General features: G+C 33.3%; 1 protein-coding gene across 2 annotated transcripts; it reads left to right on the top strand.

The window, feature by feature from the left end:
• Nucleotides 1-1,187: 1,187 nt before the first annotated feature.
• LOC107829209 (putative F-box protein PP2-B12) lies at nucleotides 1,188-6,764 on the top strand. Of its 2 annotated transcripts, XM_075229442.1 has the most exons (4): nucleotides 1,188-1,796; nucleotides 2,062-2,180; nucleotides 6,318-6,367; nucleotides 6,437-6,764. In XM_075229442.1, the coding sequence occupies exons 1-4, from the start codon at nucleotides 1,521-1,523 to the stop codon at nucleotides 6,730-6,732; spliced, it is 741 nt and encodes a 246-aa protein (XP_075085543.1). In that variant the 5' UTR covers nucleotides 1,188-1,520; the 3' UTR covers nucleotides 6,733-6,764. The 2 variants fall into 2 exon arrangements, with proteins under 2 accessions (XP_075085543.1, XP_075085542.1); XM_075229441.1 differs by having other exon boundaries at nucleotides 1,206-1,796; nucleotides 6,318-6,764.
• Nucleotides 6,765-13,953: the final 7,189 nt, after the last annotated feature.

The following is a 13,953-nucleotide window of genomic DNA, read 5'->3' as shown; positions in this document are numbered from 1 at the left end:
TCTTTTCTCTTCTTTGAACATCACTTTCTGTTCTGCAACAACAAAATTCAAAATTTCCCATTGCAGAAATTTAGAGAATTAAGGAGGAGCAGAAATTTTGCCGCTGGACCCATAGTTACAAAGTTCTAAAACAAACGGAAACAAAAGTTAAATACCAGCACATTGGCTAATTCTTGAAGACTGAAAAACATTATTGTGAGATTGAAAACCTTTAAACTCGGATTGTTACAGAAAATCAAGTTCTTAAAAATGAAATAAAAATTAATAAAATGATACTGCAATTGTTCATGCGACACTTTTTTCTTATTTGTCTATTTAAAATTATTATATATTAATATTTTTTTATTTATAAATAATTTAACTTTAAACTTATATTTACCGTTAATGACCTGCTTCTATAGCAACAGAACGATGATGGTATATTTAGGACCATAAACTCAAAAAATAAATTCTTTCTCTTTAACTCTGTATCAAAGTACTGCCAAATAAATTGATGAATTTGAGTTTTATTTGACAAACACATGTTTGGCCATAGATTTTGCCTACATTTTGGCAAAATTCTAAATTTCAAAACCATCTCCAAAATATCACAATTACATTTTAAAAAATTGCTCCAAACTTTTGTATTTTATAAAAGAACCCACCATTTATTATTTTGTAACAATGTTGCTTCGTCTTTTCGGTCACCTGATAGTGTATCATGTAGTTCATATAAAAATGATAATTTTGTATCAAATTTATTTATTTTCAGGACTATGGTTTGCGATAATATAATGAATGTTATTGATAATGGTACTGTTAGATATTTGTGATAGTTTTTAAAACTTGTGGGCATAAGTCATGTTTTTTTTTTTTCAAAATAAATTTAGGAAATATATTTTGAAAACTGATGTCCAAACACATTTTCATCTTCAAACCAAACTTCACCCAAATCAGATTTTTCAGAACAAATTTGAAAATCTATAACGAAACGCCGGCTTAATATGAGTTGATAGACAAATATTATCGGTCAGTCTTAAAGGGGTAAAAAACCAAAACAAAAGAAAAAAAGACAGGATTATCCTCACCTTGTGAGGCTGACTATTAATATCCACTTTGGCAGCTCACTTTACTTGACTATAAGTGGGCGTTTGGACATAAGAATTGTAAAATTTGAAAATATGATGAAATTATTTTTCAAGTGAAAATAATATTTGAAATTTAGAGTTGTCTTTGGACATAAATTTCAGTTTGGGTTATTTTTGAAGTTTTGTGAGTGATTTGAGTTAAAATTTTGAAAAACAGTTTTTTATAGTTTTTCAAATTTTCGAAAAAATTCAAAATGCATCTACAAATAAAAATTAAAAACTGATTTCGAAAAAATAAATTTTTTTTGAAAAAATCTTCCATCAAATTTTATGTCCAACCGGGCTCTAAGTCTATCACTTATCAGTCTCAAAATTTCATTTTGGTAACTTATAAGTATATCAATATCACAGTACCTTCTTCTTCTTCTTTAAACACAATAGAGAGAAAAACCAATGACTACAAAGTCATTAAATCCTTTTACAATCTTGCCGGAGGGCTGCATATCAGAGATCATATCATTCACAACTCCGGCGGACGCTGCAAGATCATCGGCTATCTCAAAAGGTTTCAAGTCTGCAGCTGAGTCTGATGTCGTGTGGGATAAATTTCTGCCGTCCGATCATCAAGATATAGTTTCCACATCAGTTTCTGTGGTTGTTACTGATTGCAAAAAAGACCTTTACTTTAGACTCTCTCATTCTCCTATCCTTCTTCGTGAGGGCAGACTGGTAATTTTTAGTTGCATTTTATTTGACCAGCTTGTCACGGGTTCGAACCGTTCATTGGTATGATCTTTTCTTAAACCATGTGCATAGCGAAAGCTTAATATACGAGACTTGTCCTTGCCCACATCCATTTTATGTGATATTTTTAGTCGGTTCCAAAACAAAAACAAAATTTATATTTAAATTTCCCATTTTACTGATTTGGCGAAGGGGGTTCGGTTAAATAAAAACAATATTATTTTATATTTGACTTGTACTTTTTTAGCAGAGTTTTTGGCTTGACAAAACAAGTGGGAAGAAATGTTATCTACTATCTGCAAGGCGACTGGTAATTTCCTTTTCAGACATACAATTATTCTGGGAATGGATATCTGACACTGATTCAAGGTATTTACTCTGCCTCGTTAAAATATAAAATTGGTTACTCCATGTGATTTTCGAATATATTTTAAATGGACTTTACAATTTACACTCTGACATGCTCTGTTGATATTCTAGTAGATGTTAGACTATTTTGTTATCCGAGGAAGGTAACAAGAAATGTTTTACAACCGTAATAAAGCATATCAAAAATGTCTTTTGGGCCAGGACCGTTTGGTCCGGTTTTAGCGGGCCTGGTCCGGTCTTGTGAGCCGGTTCTATGATTTGGCCCGTCAGGTCCGGGACTGGCCCGGTCCTCTTAACGGGCCTAGCGGGCCCAACGGCTAATTTTTTTTAAATTTTTTTTTTTTTTAAAAAGAAAAGAAAACGTTGGACTATATATACATCTTAAGATAAACTAAGTATACTAGATATATATAGTAGAGATACATGTATATATAGTATATCTTAAGATGTATATATAGTATATAAATCGAATATAGCTTATATATAGTATACATATATATATAAGCTTATACATATACTATACTATATATATACTATACTATATATACATCTTAAGATATACTATATATACTATACTACATATACATCTTAAGATATAGTATATATACTATAGTATACTAGATATATATAGTAGATACACTATACTACATATACATCTTAAGATATACTATATATACATCTTAAGATATACTATATATACTATACTACATATACATCTTAAGATATAGTATATATACTATAGTATACTAGATATATATAGTAGATACACTATACTACATATACATCTTAAGATATACTATATATACATCTTAAGATATACTATATATACTATACTACATATACATCTTAAGATATACTATATATACTATACTATATATACATCTTAAGATATACTATATATACTATACTATATATACATCTTAAGATATACTATATATACTATACTATATATACATCTTAAGATATACTATATATACATAGTATACTAGATATATATAGTAGATATACATGTATATATAGTATATCTTAAGATGTATATATAGTATATAAATCGAATATAGCTTATATATAGTAAGATGTATATATATTATAGTATAGTATAGTATACATATAAGCTTATATTTATACTATACTATAGTCTATACTATATATACATCTCATAAGATATATAAACTATATTCGATATACTATATATACATCTTAAGATATACTATATATACTATACTACATATACATCTTAAGATATACTATATATACATAGTATACTAGATATACTAGATATATATAGTAGATATACTATACTATATATACATCTTAAGATATACTATATATACTATACTACATATACATCTTAAGATATACTATATATACTATACTATATAGTATATCTTAAGATGTATATATAATATATAAATCGAATATAGCTTATATATAGTAAGATGTATATATATTATAGTATATATATATATATATATATATATACTATACTATAGTCTATACTAGATATACTAAGATATACTAAGTATACTAAGATATACTATATATATATCTTAAGATATACTATATATACTATACTATATATACATCTTAAGATATACTGTATATACTATACTATATATATACATCTTATAATATACTATATATACTATAATATATATACATAGTTTATAAGTCATATTCGATAGTATACATCTTAAGATATACTATATATACATCTTACTATATATATATATAGCTTATATATCTTAAGATGTATATATATCTTAAGATCTACTATACTATACTATATATATATATAGTATATCTTAAGATGTATATATAGTATATTTTAAGATGTATACTATGTATATATAATATTGTATATATATTTTTTAAGATGTATATATAGTATATAAATCGAATATAGCTTATATATCTTTATTACTATTTTTTTCTCTAACTTCTATACAAAAAAAAATTAAAAATAAAAAGTTTCTGTTGGGCCCGTTTAGGCCCGTTCGGGCCCGGAACCGGACCGGGACCGGCCCACTAAACTCGGACCCGTTAGCCGGTTCCAGCAATAAGCCCGCGAGGCCCAGGACCATTTAGGACCGGACCGTATAGGACCGGCCCACTTAGAACCGGCCCACTTAGGACCGGGCCCGGCCCACTTTCCACCCCTATGTCAAATGAGTAGGTTACAAGTTTGGCGACGAATTAAACGGTTGATTCAACACGTGAGTTATGATCCAACTTTTCTAAAGGTTATTCAGGTCAAAATGAGTTGGGTTAAGATAGATTAATTAGTAGTGTAACCTGAGTCTTTTATATCAAATTTGGACGTGTTACACTTTTGTTGAGTACCGAAGACTGGAGCTTCGTAACATGTTGACGAAGGCCCCCGAACTGAGGGTTTGGTCAGTAGAAGGGACGACTTTGTCTCTCTTTTTGTTTGGGGGAATAGAGCAGCCAAAGAATGAACCAAACCATTATGTTTAATGAACTTCTATAAAAAAAATTGACTTTTTCATTTACCGAAAAAAAGGTCGTCAAACTAAGCGTCTGAATAAAAGGACTCAATCCCCGTGAACCTGGTCTCCATCTTCGAACTTCTCGTTCGATGAGTCCCCAGGTCTCGCTGATTCCGTTTTCTACGTGAGGCTCTTATGCGATCTTCCCTTTTGTTCTTCTTTTCGGTATGCGCGCACCCTTTCTCCTATGAGGAAGTGACAATGACACTTTTATGTTCAACTTTGTCAAACATTGCCCATCAATGCAAGAAGAAACTCAGATAACAGAATTGAGAAGAGAGGAAATGAGAGCAACAACTGATTCCAATTGCTTAGAATGAATTATAGAAGAGATTCAACTCTATTTATCTAACCAACCAACTAACTAACTAACCGACTAATACAACTAATATCCAGCTGTACAAATTAAATCTAACTAACTATTAACTAAGATCAGAGGCGGATCCAAGATTTAAATTCTATGGGTTCAACCATTAAGGTTTTTAGTATTACATCATTATATTTTTAAAGTTATGAGTTCAAATTTATTATTTATTGTAATTTTAATAAATTTTTATACATAAATTTATACTTCGCAATAAAAGCATTGGGTTCAGTTGAACCCGTTGCAAGAATGCTGGATCCGCCCCTGACTAAGGTTACCAACTAACCACTGTTAATCATTTGTCAAAATTTGCTTAGATCAAAATGAGTTTCTTATTGTCCTCCTTGGAAGCTATATACTAGCAGGGGCGGACCCGCCTTATAGTAACGGGTTTAGTAGATTCGTTAAAAAAATTAATTATTCTCACCTGTGTTCTTCTTCAGAAAATCATGAAAGCAGTTAATATTATGAAACATGAACCCACTTGACACAAATGGAAACTGAAAAGCAGCGACAAAGAGGGTTCAATGACTTTATTAAAAGTAATTAGTTTTTTTTTTTTTTTAAATTCTCAAATTTGATTAAAAAAGAGCGTCAATGACTTTATTTTGAGGTCACATGATGAGCAAAAATGAGTAGTGAGCAAATTCTATTTACCGCTGCCGCTTATACAAGTGGCTACTATGCTTTTTGACTGAACCCGCTTGTATAAAATCCTGGGAGACTGTTTTCACGGCTCAAACTCGTGACATAATTTTAATATCTTAGATACCAATTTTCAGAAATAAAATCATCGTATATAACCTTAGATGGTTACTATAAGATTCACAATATGTTTTACAGCAGCTCTGCTCTTGAAATTTCATACCTTCAAATTAAACTTATAGCATGTTTCGTCAAGCTTTTCCCAAAAAAAGTATTTTTTTTTCAAAGTTGAAGTGTTTGATTAAGCTTTTAGAGGAAAAAAATACTTTTGAGTAGAAGTAGAAAAAAGTAGCTTATCTCCAAAAACACTTTTGAGAAAAAATAGACTTACAAGCATTTTTTAAAAGCTTGGTCAAATAGTAATTGCTGCTCATAAGTGTTTTTCAAATAAGTTTGTCAAACACAAATTGCTTCTTGCCAAAAGTACTTTTGAGAAAAACAACTTCTCAAAATAAGTTGATTTTTACATGCTATTAATTTTTTTGGTACAATATCTTCAAACTAAATAGTACACAAAAACTAGAGATTCTATTTGAGGTAATATTTCTTCAACTACAGATTCCCAGAAGTAGCATTCCTCAACACTGTTGATTTACTAGATATCCGAGGTAAGATTGGAACTCGAGCGTTATCTCTAGGAACAAAATATGCAGCTTATCTAGTGTTCAAAATATCAGAGAGGTACCATGGCCTTGAATCAACAAATGCAATGGTTAGATTTGTTAATCAAGAAAGCGAAGACGAGGCTGAAAAAAGAGCTACTACTGTAATACTTGCAGCAAGAGCGCCGAGGCATCTAAAAGAAAAATTACCAGAAAAACGAACAGATGGATGGTTAGAAGTAGAAATTGGAAACTTTTACAATGGTGAAGGAGATGATAATGGTGATGTAGAAGCTTGGTTGTTGGATTCTAGGCCTTTTCATGCTAAGTGTGGTCTTATCATCGAAGGCCTTGAGTTTTGTCCAATATGATCCATATTAGAATTACAAGATTCCGAATTTGATGTTTATGAGTTCTTATAATGACCTCAATTTTATACTACAATAATAACTGAGTTCACATGCAATTAGACAGTGGATTATATATATATATATAATTACTAAACCCGTAATCGACCTTCTAGATCCGCCAGTAAAATAGTCATGGAACATGTTGTTTATTACGGTGCAATTTTCACTTAATTCGTAATACTTCCTCCTCTTTTTTTTTGAGTTCATACTAATGCACATGATATTCACTTACCAACATACGACGACATTATATAAACGTTGTATAATGCAACTTAAATGGCGCAAATTCACTCACCGACATTTAAGTTAGATTTGAAATAAGTGTCACAAAGTTCAATATTGAAATGTCACATTAAAGTTCCGACATTTAAAATAATCTATATAACAAATTTCCTAAAAAAATAATACTCTCTCTGTTTCAATTAATTTCAAGGAGCACAGAGTTTAAGAAAAAAATTAATCTTTTCGAAATTTATGATTATAAACATGTCATAACATTCTCGTGGTTATAAAAGCTTGTCAATAAGGTAAACTGAAAAACATAAGTTAACTTGCTTTCAAATGTAAAAAACTAATACACAAAAGGTCTATACAGAAAATTATAAAGTATATAATAAAGGGAAAAATAAAAATGTGTCTTGTATGTTTTGCTAAACTTATCCACTTTTTTTCTTTATTCCAACTCCATTATTTTTAGTTTTCTTGACTATGTTGACCTGAGAAGAAATATATTAGAGTGGTTAGACAAAATTCAATCTTTTTAAAAGAAATAAGGCATTGCCTAGGAGTTGTATTTCATCAGAAAAGGTGGTTACACGAGGGGGACCAAACCTTACCTCCAAATTACAATCCTACACAATCATCCTATCCGGCCTATTCAACGTTACTAAGCTCACACAAAAGTTAGCCTTGTCGTATTTGGATCTAATCGAAGGAAGTTTCTATTTATCTAACAATATCAAGCCCTTGGCACAAGCAGGTAGATCCCGATAATTCAAGAAGATTGTTTCTGTCCAGTGGAAGATCCCAACTTGGCTAGAAACTCAGCCACTTGGTTGGCTTTCCCGTGGCAGTGGAGAATGCTGAAATTTGATTGTTTCATTTTAAAAACTACGTTTTCAATGATTCTCTGTAGGTTCAGATTATTGGTACTCTGCTTCTTTACCATGTCAACAATTACTCTTCTTATTCCAATTTATGTGACACTTTTCGTACCCTATGAAAGTATTACTATCAGTTGCAAAAATATAGTAGATGTTGTGTCCCAACACATGCAAATATAGTAGATGTTGTGTCCCAACACATGCACATATAATACCTTATAATCCTCAGCCACAAACAGAATCCTGGGAAATTGGGGTGGTCCAACAATACAACTCTTGAATCAACAGTAATTGATGCTTACTTTAAGGGGTTTAGGGGTTGTTTCCTATTTATATGAAGGGAAATTTTTAAATAAGCTGTATTCTGTGTAAATTCCTCTTATATGAATGCCTCAAGCCGGCTGCCTATATTTTTCTGTATTTTTTTAAAAATATTTCGGTAGTCAATAAACATAAAAAAGGACCTTTACAAGCTATAATGTTATGAATTATGCAATTGAAAACTACGTCAACTTATAAGCAAAATTTGTTGCAACGAGAGAATAATCGAAGAACAATAAAGAAAAAGCTACGGCTACAAGATAGAAAAGCTACGGCAAAAATTTAAATAGGGTTTTGATTGATACCCATTCAGCTGCATACAAGACTATATATAAGCCTTCACTATTCACTACAAGACAAGGATATATAACTAACTCTGACAGGACCTAAAGTGCCTCAACAGTGACAACTTACGGGCTAATATGTAATTATAAAAACCTATAATATAAACGAACGAGGGACTCAACTGTATAACTTTAAAAATTAACTCTGAACCTAAGTTAACCACCTATAACGGCTACATACAACCTCGCAAGCCTCCAGTACCATCGACGCACGCTTTCTTCATTTCATCTCACATTATTTCCCCCTCGTTAAGTACTTCCTTGTCCTCAAGGAAAGAACTTTGGAAAGTGAGTCTTTAAGGCTTGGTAGTCTTCCCAGGTTGCAAGATCAGATGGCAACCTTTCCCATTGGATGAGAACTTGGGCGACTGCTTTGTTCCCCTTTTGAATCATGCGCCTGTCTAAACTTTTGTGGGGCTGAGGGCAGTAGGGACTTGCTAGCTCTAGCACTGGTGGATGAGATATGGCCTTTGGCAGATCATGACATCACTTCAATTAAGACACATGGAAGGTGGGGTGTAGCAATAACTGGGGAGGAAGTGAAAGTTTGTACGCTACCTACCCCACCTTCTGCAACACTTGGTAAGGCCCATAATATTTGGCTGATAGCTTGGTAAAATGCGACCTAGACATAGTAATTTGCCTATAAGGCTGAATTTTCACATATACCCAATCCCCTTCTTGAAACTGTCTATCTGATTTGTGTTTGTTAGCTTGCTCAGTCATTCTTTGCTGAGCCCTTTACAAATGTTACTTCAACAATTGCAACTTGAATTCCCTTGTGACCAGGCTTTTGTCAACCTCCATGGATTCTGAATCACCATCTACATAAGGGAGGTGTAAGGGTGGTGGTTGTCCATAGAGTGCTTCATAAGGAGTGCACTGTATTGATAAGTGGAAAGTGGTATTATACCACCATTTTGCTGCAGCCAGATATTGGTACCAGTCAGTTTGAGAATCAGAACAAAATACCTCAATTAGGTTTCTAGGCATCTGTTCACCACTTCTATTTACCCGTCTGTTTGGGGGTGATAGGTTATTGAAGTGCTCAAACTTACTCCCATCATAGAGAATAATTCTTGCCAAAACGTGCCAGTGAAAACTGGATCCCTGTTACTAACAATGTCTTTAGGTACTCCATGTAGTTTGTAAATGTTATCCATAAACAACTTGGCTATATCAGTTGCAGAATAGGGATGAGATAATCTAATAAAATGAGCATACTTAGTAAGCATGTCTATCACTACCCAAATTACTAATTTCCCTTGGATTTTGGCAAGCCTTCTATGAAATCCATACTGATGCTACACCAAACAACTACATGTATTTTAAGTGGTTGCAGTAATCCAGGGTATGGTGCATTGTCATATTTATGCCTTTGGCATATGTCACTGGTTTTGACCATCTCATGTACCTCTTCTCTCATTCCCTTCCAATATAAAAGTGTAGATACCTTTTTATAAGTATTATTAGCTCCAGAGTATCCACCTACTAGTGTGCTATGCCAGAGTTGCAAAATCTCTTTTATGAGCTGCTTGTTAGGTCCCACTATAAGTTTGCCATTCTTCCTTAGCTGATCATGCACAAAGGCATACCCTTTACTTTCAGTTCCCTTCCTCCTCAAGGGCAGAATTAAATTCTTTAATTCAGTGTCAGTTTCCCAGCTATTCTTGATCATCTCTAACAACTCATTCTTTACAGTTGTGATGGTTATGGTTGTTAACTCTACTGATGGAAGCCTAGATAAGGCATCAACTACCTTATTTTCTTTCACTTTCTTGTATTCTATTTCAAAGTCAAACTGTATCACCTTAGTTATCCATTTGAGTTGATTCCCAGTACGTAGTTTTTGCTCCAATAAGAACTTGAGATCTTTTCGATCAGTCTTTATAACAAAAGGCCTGATTATTAAGTAATGATACCACTTGTTCATAGCCATTACCAAAGCTAATAACTCATTGTCATAAATAGACAAGGACTGATGTTGCCTTGACAGACCCTTGCTCAAGTATGCAATTGATTATCTATCTTGCCTAAGTACTGCCACAATCCCTACATCACAGGCATCAATTTCCACTACAAATGTAGATGAAAAATCTGGCAATGCTAGGACGGGAGCTGTGATCAAGGCTCTTTTCAATTGTTCAAATGAACTTATAGCTTCCTCGGACCATCTGAATCCATCATTTTTCAGTAGATCACTCAAAGGTTTGCTGAGGATACCATATCCCTTGATGAACCTTCTATAGTATCCTGCCAGTCCCAAGAATCCTCTCAAATGTGAAACAAATTTTGGTTCTGGCCAAGACTGCACAACTTCAATTTTCATTGGGTCAGTTGATACACCATTAGGTGCGATGTAGTGCCCCAGGTATTCTACCCTTCTTGCTGCTAATACACACTTACTCCTTTTGGCTAACAACTGATATTGAACCAATAAATCAAAAGTAATCTTTAAATGCTCTAAATGGTCAGCTAAGTTCTTGATGTAGATCAGAATGTAATCAAAGAAAACACGGATAAATTTTCTAAGGTGCTTCTCGAATATATGGTTCATCAGTCCCTGAAAACTAGAGGGGGAATTAGTTAGTCCAAATGACATTACTAAATATTGATACCAATATTTTCCTATATATATATATATATATATATATATATATATATATATATATATATATATATATATATATATATATATATATATATATATATATTCCGGGATGGATCTATTTACCACTTCTGTTTGCCCGTCTATTTGGGGGTGATAGGTTGTTGAAGTGCTCAAACTTACTCCCATCATAGAGAATAATTCTTGCCAAAACGTGCCAGTGAAAACTGGATCCCTGTTACTAACAATGTCTTTAGGTACTCCATGTAGTTTGTAAATGTTATCCATAAACAACTTGGCTATATCAGTTGCAGAATAGGGATGAGATAATCCAATAAAATGAGCATACTTAGTAAGCATGTCTATCACTACCCAAATTACTGATTTCCCTTGGATTTTGGCAAGCCTTCTATGAAATCCATACTGATGCTACACCAAACAACTACATGTATTTTAAGTGGTTGCAGTAGTCCAGGGTATGGTGCATTGTCATATTTATGCCTTTGGCATATGTCACTGGTTTTGACCATCTCATGTACCTCTTCTCTCATTCCCTTCCAATATAAAAGTGTAGATACCTTTTTATAAGTATTATTAGCTCCAGAGTATCCACCTACTAGTGTGCTATGCCAGAGTTGCAAAATCTCTTTTATGAGCTGCTTGTTAGGTCCCACTATAAGTTTGCCATTCTTCCTTAGATGATCATGCACAAAGGCATACCCTTTACTGTCAGTTCCCTTCCTCCTCAAGGGCAGAATTAAATTCTTTAATTCAGTGTCAGTTTCCCAGCTATTCTTGATCATCTCTAACAACTCATTCTTTACAGTTGTGATGGTTATGGTTGTTAACTCTACTGATGGAAGCCTAGATAAGGCATCAACTACCTTATTTTCTTTCACTTTCTTGTATTCTATTTCAAAGTCAAACTGCATCACCTTAGTTATCCATTTGAGTTGATTCCCAGTACGTAGTTTTTGCTCCAATAAGAACTTGAGATCTTTTCGATCAGTCTTTATAACAAAAGGCCTGATTATTAAGTAATGATACCACTTGTTCATAGCCATTACCAAAGCTAATAACTCATTGTCATAAATAGACAAGGACTGATGTTGCCTTGACAGACCCTTGCTCAAGTATGCAATTGATTATCTATCTTGCCTAAGTACTGCCACAATCCCTACAGCACAGGCATCAGTTTCCACTACAAATGTAGATGAAAAATCTGGCAATGCTAGGACGGGAGCTGTGATCAAGGCTCTTTTCAATTGTTCAAATGAACTTATAGCTTCCTCGGACCATCTGAATCCATCATTTTTCAGAAGATCACTCAAAGGTTTGCTGAGGATACCATATCCCTTGATGAACCTTCTATAGTATCTTGCCAGTCCCAAGAATCCTCTCAAATATGAAACAAATTTTGGTTCTGGCCAAGAATGCACAACTTCAATTTTCATAGGGTCAGTTGATACACCATTAGGTGCGATGTAGTGCCCCAGGTATTCTACCCTTCTTGCTGCTAATACACACTTACTCCTTTTGGCTAACAACTGATGTTGAACCAATAAATCAAAAGTAATCTTTAAATGCTCTAAATGGTCAGCTAAGTTCTTGATGTAGATCAGAATGTAATCAAAGAAAACACGGATAAATTTTCTAAGGTGCTTCTCGAATATATGGTTCATCAGTCCCTGAAAACTAGAGGGGGAATTAGTTAGTCCAAATGACATTACTAAATATTGATACCAATATTTTCCTATATATATATATATATATTCTCTAGGCATCTGTTTACCACTTATGTTTATATATATATATTCCGGGATGGATCTATTTACCACTTCTGTTTGCCCGTCTATTTGGGGGTGATAGGTTGTTGAAGTGCTCAAACTTACTCCCATCATAGAGAATAATTCTTGCCAAAACGTGCCAGTGAAAACTGGATCCCTGTTACTAACAATGTCTTTAGGTACTCCATGTAGTTTGTAAATGTTATCCATAAACAACTTGGCTATATCAGTTGCAGAATAGGGATGAGATAATCTAATAAAATGAGCATACTTAGTAAGCATGTCTATCACTACCCAAATTACTGATTTCCCTTGGATTTTGGCAAGCCTTCTATGAAATCCATACTGATGCTACACCAAACAACTACATGTATTTTAAGTGGTTGCAGTAGTCCAGGGTATGGTGCATTGTCATATTTATGCCTTTGGCATATGTCACTGGTTTTGACCATCTCATGTACCTCTTCTCTCATTCCCTTCCAATATAAAAGTGTAGATACCTTTTTATAAGTATTATTAGCTCCAGAGTATCCACCTACTAGTGTGCTGTGCTAGAGTTGCAACATCTCTTTTATGAGCTGCTTGTTAGGTCCCACTATAACTTTGCCATTCTTCCTTAGCTGATCATGCACAAAGGCATACCCTTTACTGTCAGTTTCCCAGCTATTCTTGATCATCTCTAACAACTCATTCTTTACAGTTGTGATGGTTATGGTTGTTAACTCTACTGATGGAAGCCTAGATAAGGCATCAACTACCTTATTTTCTTTCACTTTCTTGTATTCTATTTCAAAGTCAAACTGCATCACCTTAGTTATCCATTTGAGTTGATTCCCAGTACGTAGTTTTTGCTCCAATAAGAACTTGAGATCTTTTCGATCAGTCTTTATAACAAAAGGCCTGATTATTAAGTAATGATACCACTTGTTCATAGCCATTACCAAAGCTAATAACTCATTGTCATAAATAGACAAGGACTGATGTTGCCTTGACAGACCCTTGCTCAAGTATGCAATTGA

This window comes from Nicotiana tabacum, chromosome 14, assembly GCF_000715075.1.
Source record: "Nicotiana tabacum cultivar K326 chromosome 14, ASM71507v2, whole genome shotgun sequence".
Taxonomy (NCBI): domain Eukaryota; kingdom Viridiplantae; phylum Streptophyta; class Magnoliopsida; order Solanales; family Solanaceae; genus Nicotiana; species Nicotiana tabacum.
This window is presented reverse-complemented; position numbering and strand designations above follow the sequence as displayed.